Below are 15,109 nucleotides of genomic sequence, written 5' to 3' on the forward strand. Positions count from 1 at the left end.
TTTTTTTTAGTCCCGATACCAGTACCGATACCTGGGCTTTGGGTAGCAATCTGATAAGCTGTGCGCTTCACTGTATGAAAGTGACTGGGACCTTTCTATTATGTGTGAGGCAACATCAGACATGACTGAAACATTGCTTTCCTAACTTTGTAAAACAAAATATAACTAATACATAGATATTACAGCTGTCAAAAATATCGATTTATTGATACATATCGTTCGTATGCTCATTGTCCAAAGTATCGTTGCTATTGATAGGACTTTATCTCGCTCTCTCTTCTCTCAAACAGAGTTGACACACACACAGTTATAGCGCCCCCATAGCTTCGCCTCCTCTCACTCACTCACAGTGCTGTCTTCTAGTCACTCGTGTCATTCGCTCTGGTTATATAGAGGATTTTGTAGCACAGTTTTGTTTTTTACTTGCACTTGACTGCATTTTAAACACGTGAAAATCTCAGAGGCTTTCTAAGATGTTCACTTCCACAAGAATATTGTTTCCTTTAATGTTAATGTATGAAATGTTAGTTTATGAAGTTTTAATTATTGTTAATGTTTACTATTTTTTTTTTATTTTCATTTTAAATGTTATGCCCTCAGTGTCAGTTTTCTCAATCTGTTGTATCCAAAATCGTATTAAGTATTGATATTTTTCAAGGTACTGTATTAAAGTTATAAATTCTTATATCTACAACACTTGTAGATATAAAAAAAAAAAAATTGAAATGCCTCCAAACAGCTGATATGTCTGTTGTTAGCTCCGTCAGCTGTGCAGTCTAATAACGCACTTCTGATGCATGGCATAGTATAGCCATGTGTAATCAGCCTTAAACATACTAACTAATGCGCGATCCAGCTGTATGAATCAGTATCAGCCCGATATCCGTTATCAGTATTGGATCGGGGCATCCCTACTTTGGATCTTTTACTTTATCCGTTCATGATATTATCATATTACACACGTAAATGAAGGAAAATCGCAATTTTCATGACTGGCTGAGGTAACTAATGATTTGTGTCACGATACTGGAATTTATAACTTTGATATGATACCTTGAAAAATACTGATATTTGTTACCATATTCAATACTATAGTGAAAAACTGACATTGAGGGCATACAATAGTGTTAGTTACATTGATAAGAGTTTAATAATAAGAGAATTTTTTTTTTAAATAAATCAATATTTTGACGACACTACTCATGATATTTTGTCTAGACAGTGTTGATGATGGCGTCATGATGCAGGAGATTCTGTGACAAAACAATATCTTGCACAATACCGTGTGTGTAACACGAGGAAAACACTCAGCTCCACTAAAATGTCAAGACAATTTCTCAAAGAGTGGAAGTCGAACTGTTACACTTTTTTTTTTTACGTATTATTATAGCCAAACAAGTGTAAAAATGGTCTTTTCAGTAACATGTTCCCTCATTCAAATGTTAATCAGTCATAAAGTGAAAAATAGTTGAACTGTCATAAACCAGAATAGTTAAAACATGTATTGTTGCAAAGGAAGGATCCACCTGTGCCTCAGCACTGCAAGAGTGTATTGGGATATTTGCGTCAGTGTATCAGTGACATATCACACAACACCAGGTTGTCTCTGATGTCTTTACCTCCACCAGCCCTGGAGGAGTCTTAATATACAAAACACTGATAATTAGAGACTGTTTTTAAGGGTGATTTTTGCCAGTAGCGGACTATAATTACTTTTTCTAGTTATCACGGGCCATTGTAAATGTGTGTTGTTAAATTATACCATGGCCATGCCACATAATGGGTGTAATGGAAACTAATCTTTTCTAATGAAAAGGCCGAATTAGAAATTTGATCCCAAATGTACTGCATGGCAGGCTAGACTTATCACTGAACTTCTTTTTTACATTCAGTGTGATGAGCTGTCTAATTCTGCGGGGAGCTTCCCCGCTGGGTCTGCACAGACTGTTAACTCTTTGCTCTCCGCAGCGGGAAGTTTAGACAACTCTCTCACATCCCCCACTGACAGTAGCTCTGTCATTAGCCATTTGCTTCTCTCAACATCCTGAACTCAGCCCTCTTATAAGAACTAGATCTGCCCAGTGCGGCCCAGACAGTTTACGTCAGACAAACAGCAGCGCCTGTATCACAAGAGGCTCTCTCTTTCCTGCCAGCAGCATCTCTAGAACAGGAAGGAGCAAGAGGGGGGGATCAATAGATGTGATCTGCTTCTTGGCCAGCGCTATCTTGTGGTGCCGCTGGAGCATGGGGCTCATGTTGTCGTAGTGGAGTGAGCTCATAGCTTTATAAAGACTACAGTGACATCGCTGTGGAGCGGCTAAATATAATCCTCTGCTGGAGACTGAAAAACTTAATTGCCCAGGCCACAGAGCAGCATGGTCCCCCCCAGTGGTAACCCTGCACGAGCCCCCAGCCTACGGACTATTGATCCAGGGCCCTCGCTCTCCATTGGTACCATAAACACTGCTTTCTCTCTCTCTATCTCTACTCTCTCCTCCCCTCATGTATCGCTTACTTTCTCTTCCCCTCTTTTCCTGTTTTTCTGTCTCCTCCACTTCCCTTTTGTTTGCCTCCATAGATCTGCACATCATAAATCTCTGTCAGCTTCTCCTGAGTGTCTGGCATATCCGTTAATAAAGAGGCCCCTCCCCTCCCTTCAGGTCCACCCCCTCCGCTCCCTCCTCTCTCTGCCAGAGCAGGACTAATGAATGAGAAACTCCAAAATTAGGGGCCTCTCCCTCATAGATTAGAATGGGTCCCTATGGAGTGCCGGGCTTGCCTCCAACCAAACCACAGCCATCAAACCCCCCACCCACCCACCCCTACTCTCCTCCCTGCTATATTTCCATCTTTCATATTCTGTCTGCAACACAAACACACTCTGACCAATGAGCACATAAGCCAATGCAACATTGATACAGATACACATGCACATTACCCCAAGAGTCTTTTGGCCCTTTATTCCCCTGATGGTCATTAACCTGGGACCAGTTAGACAGAGAGGCGTCCTCCATATTTCATCTAAGTGTGTTTTGGAATCTCCATTCCCCTCATTTCTCCCAAGAGCCACCCCAACCCCTGTCTGAGTCCCTTTTCATTTCCATTTTCCCCTGTGAGAACACACACTATGCACCCTTGGTGGCACACACACTACCGAACATATTTCTGGGACTTTAGTTGGGCTGTGCAGAATTTCAGCATGGTGTCTGCTCTCCTAAAAATGAATCCCCGGCTGTGTGTTGGAGCGGTAAAAGGTGGCAGTGGCCCCTGGAGGAGAGGTCAGCGTGGCAGCTGCCAGTGGGTTCTTGCTGTGGCGAGGAGGCTGAGCCCGACTGCGAGGAGGTCTGTCAGGAGCTAATTGAGTTCGTCCTACCAGCGCTGACTCTGGGGCCAGTGGCTTATCAGGCCACATCGCCTGGGGCCCTCCAGACAGATCTGCCCCTACCGGGGCATCTGATATCACGATCACCCTGCCTGCAGATGTCAACCCCCACCTCCACCACCCGCCCCTTCCCCTCCACTTGCCCAGTCTGATCAGGTAGCAAGGATGTGACACTCCGGGATGAGGTTAGCAAATGTTATAAAATGGTGTTTTTGGCATCTGGTGGCCTTGAGAGTGAAAAGGACATCAGGAATTTGCTCACTCTTTGAGTTGAGCCTCTAGCACGGGTTTGTGTGTGTGCTTGTGATTTACACATGAAACGGAGCGAGAGCTGTAGTTACCCAGAGAACAGCGGAGGATGTCAGTATCCTCCTGAAGTGAGCAGGAAGCTCTCAGCAGGAATACTTACAAATTGGCTCAATTACATCCTGAATGTTCTGCGTTCTTACGACGGTGTCATCCAACGTTCAGAGTTTTCGCTCGCAGGCGAGAGAGACGTGAGAGAATGAGCGCTCCTCGGTTCTCCTCTCGGAAGTGGAGGAACAGAGAGTGCGAGACGAGCTGCCAGATCATTAGGCCAGCTAATCCTGGTCACAGCAGCACCAGTGGAATGATATTAGGGATCTGAAATGCTGTTAGGAGGGCCAGGTGGAATCAGATTAAAACCAAACTGCGCAGTGTGCGTTTGCGGGCCCATAACCCACTACTCAGCATGAATTTTGATCAGTACAAAGGGAACAAAAGGAGGAGGAACAGAGAGAGAAAAGGCGAGAGGGAGAGATACTGTATCTTAGACGAGCGCTGCTCCTTTGGGCAGCCAGGCAGCAGAATTTGAAATGCTCTTACCTTGAGGAAGGAAGGAAGTTAGAACTATAGATTTTACAGCATCAAGTCTCAGTTAGTTCAGCAGACCCTTTCCTGTCTGCTCTGTCTGTGTAGCACCCAAACTAATTAGCACCTGCCCCACATATTGAATTATTTATTACAACTATTGCTGCTGTCAAACTATTTAATGCTCATAATTCATTTTCCCATACAATGGTATTTATAGATTTAAATTGGACCTGTCCCATTAGAGATTACGAATATTTATAGAAATATTTTAGACTATTTGATTAATACGCCAGGTTCAAGTGGTTAGTATTCCCTCAGTATCATTAATCAATATATGCAGGCTTGTTAAAAACATAAGCATAGCAGTGGTATAATGTGTCATAGCGGAATGAGTTAAGGGGATTCTAGCCAGCACATTTATTATAAATGACCACATTGAGCTGGAGGGGAAACAGTTAAGACACTTATGCAATTATGCTAAGTGTCACCCTGAAGATGGCCTTTGAACCGGGGTTAAGCTTACTCTGAATTTGTGAAATAAAAGCTAAATGGAGCCATCTTGTGCTCCCGCGTTTTAATATATAGCCTTTAATAAGCCAAGTGCAGGTGCCCTATCGCACAGGTGCACATATCCATCTGAAACAGAGAACATAAAGCAGATGAACACAGAGCCGTGCATTAATTTATGGGGATGCAATCTGCATTCATTATCAAGAGCGGCAAGTTCTATTTTAGAAAGGCATGAAATGGAGTCACTTTTTCAATTTCTGTCTGCAAGGACATTTAAGAGTACAAGTGGACCATTTTTAAAACAGCAAATCTGAATAACCGCCCCCGATGCCACCAGTAATAATAATTTTTTTCTTGCATTGTTTAAATTAAAGGCAGCTGAAAGGAAGACTAAATTGGACAGCATGTTCTCCAGCACAGTGGTAGTTGTGTATCAGTTTTATACAGTGAAGGCTTTATATTACAAGAAGAATTCCAGGAGTGCTCAGGCAAAGGGCTTATTCCACAAGGTCAACGGTTTTAACAGGGGGCATTTTTTATTATTTATTTTAGCAGTTAACCTTTTTGTGAATTTCCAGAAGTGGTAGGCACCTGGAGCTCCGATGAATATACATGACAGCAGGGAGGGAAACCTGGGAATGAGATTTAATTTGACACGCTGACCCCCATCTCCACGGGCCTAGGAAGCCAGGGTGAGAAAATAAGGTTGACCCACTGACCCCTGGGCCTGAACCCCTCTGTCACCCACCCTCACAATTAAATCAGCCTCAGAGAGCAAGAGGCAGTCCGGCCGACCGATAGGGGACACGGCGGAGGCCTCTCATTTCCTGTTTCCTCTGAAGCACTCTTAGACAGACAGCTACTGTCCAATCAGGCAGAGAGAGCCCAGCAGGGAACGGCCCCCTCTCCCTGTGCTGATGGTAAACTGACATGTCAAATATGTAAACATTACCATTAGTTGGCAATATGCTAATGGAACTAATGTGCTAAGGCACAACTTCGGGCTGTCTAGCTGCCACTCACTAGGAGCCCCTGTGTCTGAATTTGCATAAGCCATGCAAGGCTCAATTTTGTTAATGCAGGCAAGTGCAGGTGACCTTTCACCCCTTCCGTGGTACCTAATGCAAAGGGGTGTGTGTGTATGTAAGTGTGCGACCTCGCCTTGACCCAAAGAGGTCACTATGTCTACACGGCATCCCCAATACATTGAGTTATCCATCTCCTCCAGCAGTCCACCCCTTTAGTTCACTCTCTTAGCGGACGGAAAAAATGAGCTGAACATGTCCAGGCTAAGTTTTTCCCCCCATTGTCCTCCCAGTGCAATTTCAAGTTAAAGGTTATAGAGTGAGACTGAAATAGATTTATATGGGCAAGGAAGGCTTCAGAGTGCATTTTGTGGCCACAGCCAAAAGGCTGCACTTTAGTCTGCACACGTTACAGCATCATATTCCATGTACTCCAAAATACAGTTATTAGGCAGACAGTGAAAAAGTCAATATCTTGCCATCATGTTTCCTTTTGGTTGACTGCTGACTCAAGGAGACAAGCCAAGGTCCACTCTGTGCTCTAAACTATGGAGATGCCCCAGACTTGATGCGCTCTGTGTGTGTTTGTGTGTGCGTGTGTGCACTTGCGTGTTAAGTTATTTGAGTGCTCTCTCCTCTCTCTATCTCTCCCTGTCTCTCTCTTCCACTTTCCTTTCTCTCTGTCTGTGTGTTTGTACTGTGTTTGGGCATGTGTGCAGCGGTGTGTGTGGACGTGCGTGTTGTAGTTGTGTGTAGTTGTACACTGGAGCGCTTTTTCAGCTGTCGTGGTGTGTGGCTAATGAAGCACTTAGGATCCTCCCTCTGGTTCACTGGTTTATAGGGAAGGTTAGGACACATAGAGGTGTAAAGAACAGAACATTGGAAAGACTAAAAAAACAGACACATGACAAACGTAGATACGCAATCAAGGGTTGCAACGGTGTAAGATTTTTATGGTACGGTAAATGTCTCAGAAAATATCACGGTATTACACGGTTATTATTATCAGTTACAATGACCCTTAAAGGAATGATAACAGAAGTTTTTTTTTGGTTGAACAAAAGCTTTAAAAGTCTGACAGGCAGTCAAGGAGAAAAGATGATGCGCAGGTGAGATTCTCCATCCGCTTGCTTTTTTTTCCTCCAATACAACATTGTAAATAAGCAAATGTTCATGTATCATAACAGTCAATTTTCATTTTATACCGCTGCAACCCTATATGCAAAACATTTAATTGGGATTTAGCTAATAAAAACTGACCACAAAAATCCTACCTACCATGATACTATGCAGGATTTTCCTATTTCCTCTCAATGATCACATATGACCCCCTTAGAAGTGTGTGGCGGTGTATTAATCTGCAGAGACCCTGTCTTCTGGCTGCATTTTCCTCTTTCTTTGCTGTGTTCGGGACGTTTATTTATTTATTTACCCTTTAATTAATCAGGAAGTCCCATTGAGATTAAAAATCACTTTTACAAGAGAGACCTTCACTTTTGCTGGCGATACTGTTTACAAACAGTAACTGATAACTCCTGCGAAGTATATTTAAATGTAAAGAGCATTTATGTTGTAATTGTCACAAATTGCCACAGAATCATAATAATTTGTACCTAATGTCTGTTGAGTATTTTGCTGTTTAGGCATGTATGTCACTCCACTGGTTGATGAGATTCATTTGTACTCTCCAAAGACCTCTGCTAATCATCTTCCTCTTCTCCTCCTCCCTCTCCCATCAACCCTCCCCCTCCGTCTCTCACCCCGTCCCTCAGGCTGCTGAATAGAATGGCCGCTGATGACCGGCACCTACCCTCCAGTTGTGGGTCCTACATCAAGACAGAGCCGTCCAGTCCCTCCTCGGTCATTGACACGGTCAGCCACCACAGCCCCAGCGGCAACTCAGACGCCAGTGGTGGCTATGTCAGCGCCATGAACAGCCACTCAAACGGCCTGGACTCTCCTCCTATGTTCACCCCCAGCGGGCTCGGGGCCGGCACCTGCCGCAAGCGCTATGACGACTGCTCCAGCACCATCATGGAAGACTCGTCCATAAAGTGCGAATACATGTTGAACTCCCTCCCCAAGAGGCTGTGCCTGGTCTGTGGAGATATAGCCTCGGGGTATCACTATGGGGTGGCCTCATGTGAGGCCTGCAAAGCCTTTTTTAAAAGGACAATACAAGGTATTTTTCTCCTCTCGCCTCCCCCCCCTACAAACACTCAATACGAGTTACTTCATCCCATGTCGCTGCATCACCAGACATAAAAACACCCTCCATACAAGACACCTTTGGCCTCACAACAACACTGAAACATACTCAGTCCAAGCAATTTGCTATGTAAAAAAATCACTGGAGTGTGAAACATGTCTTCTCTGCCTCCTGAGACCAGCAGCCTCCATAAAGATGTTTGTTTTTGATTCCATTAGAATCTACAATACCTAACTACGACAGGATGACATTACAAACTTATGTAGTGATTATCAAATAACTGCATTTTAAAAACATCCACTGCACTGGTTTTTAAAAAAATAAACAGAAACCAGAAGGATATTTTGACATGGGACAGCTCACAAATGTAGGTATGATCACATCATCTGTCATGGTTGGTGGTGTACGGTGGCCATGACATCATCGCTCAGAGGTCAGATTTGGCGGAGTGTAGGGGCTGTTTGCCCAGATGCCTTGGGGGGGGGGGCTCAGAGAATGTGCTTTATTATCCCTGTCCTGTTTTGTGTTTGTGTGCATGAGTGTGTGTGTGTGTGTGACTTGGGACTAGGGTGCGATTGGCTATCTGCAAGGCATAATGTATCACAGCTTCTCATTAGAGAGGCAATGAAAGGCCCCCCACTGTGAAACTGTGCGCTCTGCTCCAGATTAATCAGGAAGACGGAGATATTGTTGAGCCTGGAAAAAAAAAAATCCGCACAACAGGCACAGCTGCCCAGGTCTAAGCTCTGCCGGCTTAGCAGTGCAATAAATACAGTGGAAAAACTAGATAAAATAGGTAAAACGAGCCAAAGGGTTGAGGTATGGTGAGATTAGATGATTGAGAGTGGAAGAATTTGATATTTAAACTAAAGAATCTGACATGTTTTATCCATTGCTTTCCGTAAATTTTCATCAACAAATGATTACAGGCATTATATGGAGATCAGGCTGTCTGTCTGCTTGTTAGGTGTTGATTTTGGACCTTACAGCCCTATCAGCTTTAGACAGTCTATGTACCTTTTGCAGGCAAACAAAAGCATTAGGCCAAATCCCCCTGTTTACCCATGCTGCCATCAGCAATCCTGTCTATTGACAAAAGATGAACATTTTTTCTCAAGTAACATAACTGGGCTTTGTCCCCTCACTGAAAGTACACTGACGGCAACACAATGGAACAGAAAAAAGGCATTGGGGAAGAAAGAGACGTCTTAAGTGGAGCAATGGCCCAAACAATTAAGAGGAAGGTACATGGAAAAAAATTGAAAGCTCCTCTTTTTTTCCCCCCTCACTTTGCATTGTCGATTTGAAATCCCTCTCTTTCTCTTCTTGGAGGGCTGCCTGTAATGGAGCTAATCTGCCGTCGTTTGTCCGAGCCACAGGAGTTTTGTCAATAACAATCAGCGTTTGGAAAGTGTAATTAAGGCCGAGGCTTTTCATTAGGAAGAAGGGAGGGGGCCGTCTCCAGGGACGGGCATGCCAATTAGAAACTCAGGCACGCGTCGCCGGGTAATTTCAGGGAAAGGAGGGGAAAAAAACCCAGGACTTCTTTAGATTGGAGAGGGACCCTGCTGCTCTTTCAGAGGAGAGGAGGAGAGGCTTAATGGCATAATAATCAGACAGGGGTCCCAGGCAGAGAAGGCAGGAGGACGCAGGGACTTTTTGGGGGAGGTGAAAGCCTTTTCCGAAATGATAAAAGAAACACATGCAGGATTGCTGGAGGAAAATGGAGGCAGTAAATAGCGGGATGTAGAGCCCTTGAAAGAATAAGAGGGTGCCGTTGATGAGAACTGATTAATTAAAGGAATAACGAGGCAGTCAAGGGTGGAGTGTGAGACGGCCCTCTCTAATGAGAGGAAAACAAAGGAGCTGTCTTTGCCAGCCCTTTATCACATTGTTCTATAGCACTTAGGGCAAACAACATGCTAAGTTAATGTTAACCACGTACATGACAGTTTCTTTATCACCTTGCGCTCACCTTGTGTGTATTTTCTCGTAATACAGTGGCTAATTCTCAATTGGAGATTTGTAGTTGTTTTTAAAAAAATATTAATATATAATTTTTCAATTTAGTTGTATTTAAGATGTTTAGACTATGAGTACCAGCATTTATTCACTGAGCAACTTCACATCTTTGTTCCATTTCCTGCTCCGGCCTCCACTTCCTCAGCTGATGCCCTTACCTTTTCAACAAAAGCGGATGGAAAATCCATCTTCTGTCACCTATTCATCCAGTGAAAAGCCCCTTGAACTCCTACGTGGAGATAGTTACATTAGTCAAGGCCAGGCCGAAATTAATGTCAACCTGGATCTCCATCCATCCCAGAAATACCTCTGTTCTCATTGCTCCCTAATCATCCCGCCATTCCTGCGCCTCACGTGCTCCACCAATCAAAAACATAAATCTCTTATTGAACCCTGTTTTCTTTCCATTTTGAACCCGAGTGCAAAAATTGCTTGAAAACCAACTGAACTCGGTGCCCCTCTTTTTATATGAAGTAATAGACCTTGACAGTAAGCCTGTAAAAGTCGGTTTAGATTTTGATGAGAAATACCTGCCATTTTACTGTAATTTACTTACAAGACCTGACTTTCCCCTCTCTGCCCTGGCATGGGTCCTGAAAAGCCATAAAATAGATTGAGACAGATACTTATCAAGAGAAGAAGGAGGGAAATCTTTTTCTTCTCCCTTCACTCTGTAATGTTATTGGTAACCATACCATAACCTCTCTAAAGACAGATAAACCCGAGCATGGCCTTCAGGTTAAAGGGGTTCCCGCCAGTATGCTTCATTTCTGAAAGTGAAACTGGCCGTTGTATTACTCTACAAGGCAGCATTTCCAGCCATCATTTCTGAATGACAAGGTTTTGTAAAACATTTACAGTAAAAGGTGTGCCCCTTTGAAGTCAGTGTTTTTATTTAATGTAACTAAAAAATACAAATTAAATCAGTGCTTATGTGACACTTTGTAACTACTGTTCAGGGGACTGTAGTGCTAAAGTAGATCTAAAAACATCACACAGTCTTATTCAGAGTCACAAAGCATTTGTTTCAGTTTATTTTTATACTTCTGTTTAGTTATCTTCAGGTAGAAATAGTGTAATCATCCCTCGGGTGGGCATTGTGATCAGTGAGACAAGAAACACCTAAAGACAGCTACAAACAATATCCCAGCTGGCACCAAACGTCCATATACGTCAAAAAGATGTTGGACTCTTACATCGGACAAACGTTAAATTTAGGTTTACGTTATTTAAATGTCTAATAATGTTCGATTTTCATGTTGTGTGAATGTGAATGAATTGTGTTTGACGGTGGGTCTTCTTCCCCATACATTACAACTGAATCTCGTCATTCTACGTCAAGATGACATTGGTATGAGACGTTTAGAAGACGTTGGATTTTGGCTACTTAACAACACAACTTAAAATCAACAAAATATCGACATCATCTGTTATCAGTGTTCTACGTCAAATTGTCGTTGGCATTAAATGACATTAAATGTTGGACACCCGACATCGCAACCTAAATCCAACCAAATATAAACATCTAACGACGCTGGTGGCCAGCTGGGATCATTCATTCACATAAAGACAATAAAAGTATCTCACAGTAATAAAGCCTATTCTGTTCAAAGTAAAAAGGTAAATGCATAAACATAAATACCTATAATGTCGTTTTTCATTTAACAGTTCAAATTGACAACCTAAATTACAGGTATATTTTGCATATAGTATAAATTAAGTATTTGCCCTAATGATGACTTAACACAATTGAATTACAGGTCTCTTACAAGTGTGGTCAAAAAGGTAACTGATAAAACCAACCTTTAGTGTTTGCATGTGTATTAAAATACCTGAAAACAAATTGGGAGTCAAAACAAGTTACAGTTGGTCAGTGGGGCTACAGTTTTGTTTAGATTGTGCCTTTAATATCAACATTGCTTGGATATTTTTCATCTTTCATCACTATGAATTTATGTTAATAAAAACAACAGGCCAAGAGGGGTCATTTAGATCAGCTAAGGGGCGTTAGGCATGTTTTGAAGTGGGACTTACTGTATGGACACTGATACCGAAACACTCGCTCTCCTAAATATAAACCAAATGTAGAGATGAAAAATTGGTTAATCCACCCCTCTCTCTGCATTGAGCTATGAGAAGCCCCCTCTGACAGAACATCAGACACGCAGAGGACTTGACAGGACAGGTGGACACAGTAGCACAGCAGCATGTGAGTGTGCGTTTGTTTTTGTTTCTGGAGTGTGCGATATCAAAGGGCTAACTCTCTTAGTTAGCCACCAGGTGTGGGTTGGTGCACGTGTCCCCAGCACCCCTGAGAACGGGAAGGGAGGGGAGGTGGAGAGAAAAATACCCCCATAAACACAGCGTCCTCAGGGGACACACAGGGTCAACTGTGCCTGGTTGAGTTGTGCAAACAAACCTGCAACATAACATCAAGTGAATGAAGTGATAAGTAAAGATTTTTCAGATTTGAAAATCAAAATCAATGTTTCTTTCATGTATTAAGTTCTTTACATCCCAGCAAATTGTTGATTGGTTAGTCTGTAATAGGAACGCAAACCAAAAAGACCTCAATGAATTGATTCCAGCGCAGGGTGCCACTGATTGCCTCCTCCCAGCATATGGGAGACGGATAGGATTATTATGGTCTGGTTCTGCTATGACAACAGAGAAAACAGACAGAGGAAAGACAATCAGAGCTCATCAGCCGCTTCCCTCACACCTTTATTTACCCCAATCCCAAAGAGATGAGGAGAATTAGCATAATGATTTCTAACCCAGATATAAGGAGGAATTTCTAATTATTTATAACATCTTGGGACCCTCCACTTGATCTGTCCAATAATGTTAACATAATTGCATAAGTTGTCAAAGGATGTTGGAGGGCTAGTGGAGGAACGCCGGCGGAATATTACACAGCTTTCTGTTGCTCTGTACAGAAAATATGGAGCGCGGGGCAGAGCTGTGGAGCAGCTGCAGGATGTTGGGACACAATCCTGATGTGTCTGAGCATTTTTTAAACACAGTGTAAATGTGAACTTGCTGCATCTGTCACAGGGGTTCTGTACTGTATGTGTGTATTTAGTAGGTTAAACAGAAAGCATATTTGCTTACATATTATTTACTTATGAGACTCCCTAAAAACGTAGTATTTCACCCAGATAAGTGTGATTTTGCAGGATGTAGCAGGGCACGATTTGGCTGTCTCAGCCCATGATACCTTACACGATTACCTGCGTGCACCTTTATCAGAATGCAGAATAAAAATCCTGAATTATTTTGGTTTGATGAAAATAAGAAGTTGGACTTAGTGGCAAAGTACGGGCTAGATTTATTTCTAAAGCCTGGAAATTAGGCAAGCTAGACTGAATAATACACAAGTATCAAGGCACACAGAATTTATACTATTCATGTTTTTCTATAATTTGTATATTTGGTCTCAAGCCTATGTACATGGAAATTGATAGTCTGCCTTGTGAGCCCATTTTGGCATCTATTGATACAAGATACTATGTTGTTATCAGAATACATACGTCCCCCATCTGAAGAGATTTTCCTTGTTGAAAAGAATTTAGTCCATCTAAATGTCAGCATAATTTAGCAGTGATTAGTTGTACATATATTCCAGTATAATGTTGTGATGGTCAATTTGAGAATATATCAGCAGCCTTTTGAAAATCAGCTGTACAAGGAGCAAATATCTATGTGTATCTTCGTAAATCGATGAGGTTTAATCTTGGGGTTGAGTCAAAGATGTTAATACACAACTTTGTAGATCATAGTTAGCTTATCCAAAAAGTGCAGATATGACCCAATGCAGGCTGACGAGAAAGTGTAGACACAACACTCTTACACAGGATGGATGAAATTCGTCCTGTAACTTACCTGCATTTTAGTGAATAAAAAAATATAGAAGTAATTATCGTGATTGAATTAGATTTTTACATTACTCAACAGTTTATTTCACTGTACTACCAAAGACGTAAACCCTGGGTTAAAAGAAAAGTTCAGGAAAAATCCCAATGTCAAAAGCTTTAAAACTGAAAGCCCATTCAAAAGGAAGGATAATTCAGATTCTGAGGCTGAAGCAACCATTATATAGAAACCCTTTATTGAAAACCCCTGAATACAGTAAAATGTAGGGAATCAGACAGAAGCGAAGGCATTGCCTCACATCTCCTGCCCTTTCTGCTGCTAATGCTAGAGTAGAGCAGAACCGGCTCTTTTATTGTGTAGCAATGAAACTCTTTTTCATTGCTCCGTCCTGGAATCAGACGCTGCAGCTGAATAATGCATAAGGCCTCTTGCCTGTACACTATGTAAATAGTCAACAATGGCAACAGTGGTAACAACAGGTTTGGGTCTGCTGGAGTATTATGTAAAGTGGTCAGGGGCAGCGTGTCTGGCTCTCTAGCCCGCTATTGAGGCAGTGGCAGGCCCTTCTGAGCGCAGGGGGACATGGCCTGCGCCCGGGGCCCGGAGGGGACACGCACAGAATTAATGAGGCCAATTTAGTGTTGGACCTGGGTGGCGTCTACTGATGGGTCCTGAAGGACTATTGTAGCTTTACCTCCACCCCGCACCCCCACCCTTTACCTCTTACCCCCAGCTTCTCCTCCTGCCGTGGCCCTCAGTGCTGGAAGGCTCTGTGCTCGCTGGAGAACACCTGAGCCACCTGCAGAAATGGTTTTTATAGGAATCTATGTGCTTAACAAGTGTGGTTGGCAAAAGATGATTTATTATAGTCCATTTGAGGGTACACACCGGTATTTATTTCATCAGTAGCAGCACCTAAATTACCATTAGGTTCCCTTTAGTGCCTGCTGAAATGCTTCCACCTCATATTCTACTAAAAATGTCAATATTTCCACAAACATTTTGTTTTAAATTCAATTTTTTTGGATCTTTATCAACTGATTTGTCGGTGGTGACCATGTGCTCTTCTTCTCTTCCTCCTCCTCAGGTAACATAGAATACAGCTGTCCTGCCACAAATGAGTGTGAGATCACAAAACGAAGACGCAAATCATGTCAGGCTTGTCGCTTCATGAAATGCCTCAAAGTGGGGATGCTCAAAGAAGGTAAGAAGAGTAAGAGCATTTTTTATTATTCCTACACCCACAGATAA

General features: G+C 42.6%; 1 protein-coding gene across 9 annotated transcripts in view; it reads left to right on the forward strand.

Moving 5' to 3' along the window:
* esrrb (estrogen-related receptor beta) overlaps positions 1 to 15,109 on the forward strand; it is a 48,898-nt gene that overhangs the window by 11,682 nt on the left and 22,107 nt on the right. For 8 of the 9 annotated variants that reach the window (XM_050062587.1, XM_050062590.1, XM_050062586.1 and 5 more), the window contains 2 exons: positions 7,524 to 7,933; positions 14,946 to 15,071. In XM_050062587.1, coding sequence (XP_049918544.1) covers positions 7,537 to 7,933; positions 14,946 to 15,071 — 523 coding nt within the window. In that variant the 5' untranslated portion in view covers positions 7,524 to 7,536. The remainder of the gene's footprint in view (positions 1 to 7,523; positions 7,934 to 14,945; positions 15,072 to 15,109) is intronic. The other variant, XM_050062583.1, reaches the window with a different exon arrangement.

This window comes from Epinephelus moara, chromosome 14 (genome assembly GCF_006386435.1).
Source record: "Epinephelus moara isolate mb chromosome 14, YSFRI_EMoa_1.0, whole genome shotgun sequence".
Lineage (NCBI taxonomy): Eukaryota > Metazoa > Chordata > Actinopteri > Perciformes > Serranidae > Epinephelus > Epinephelus moara.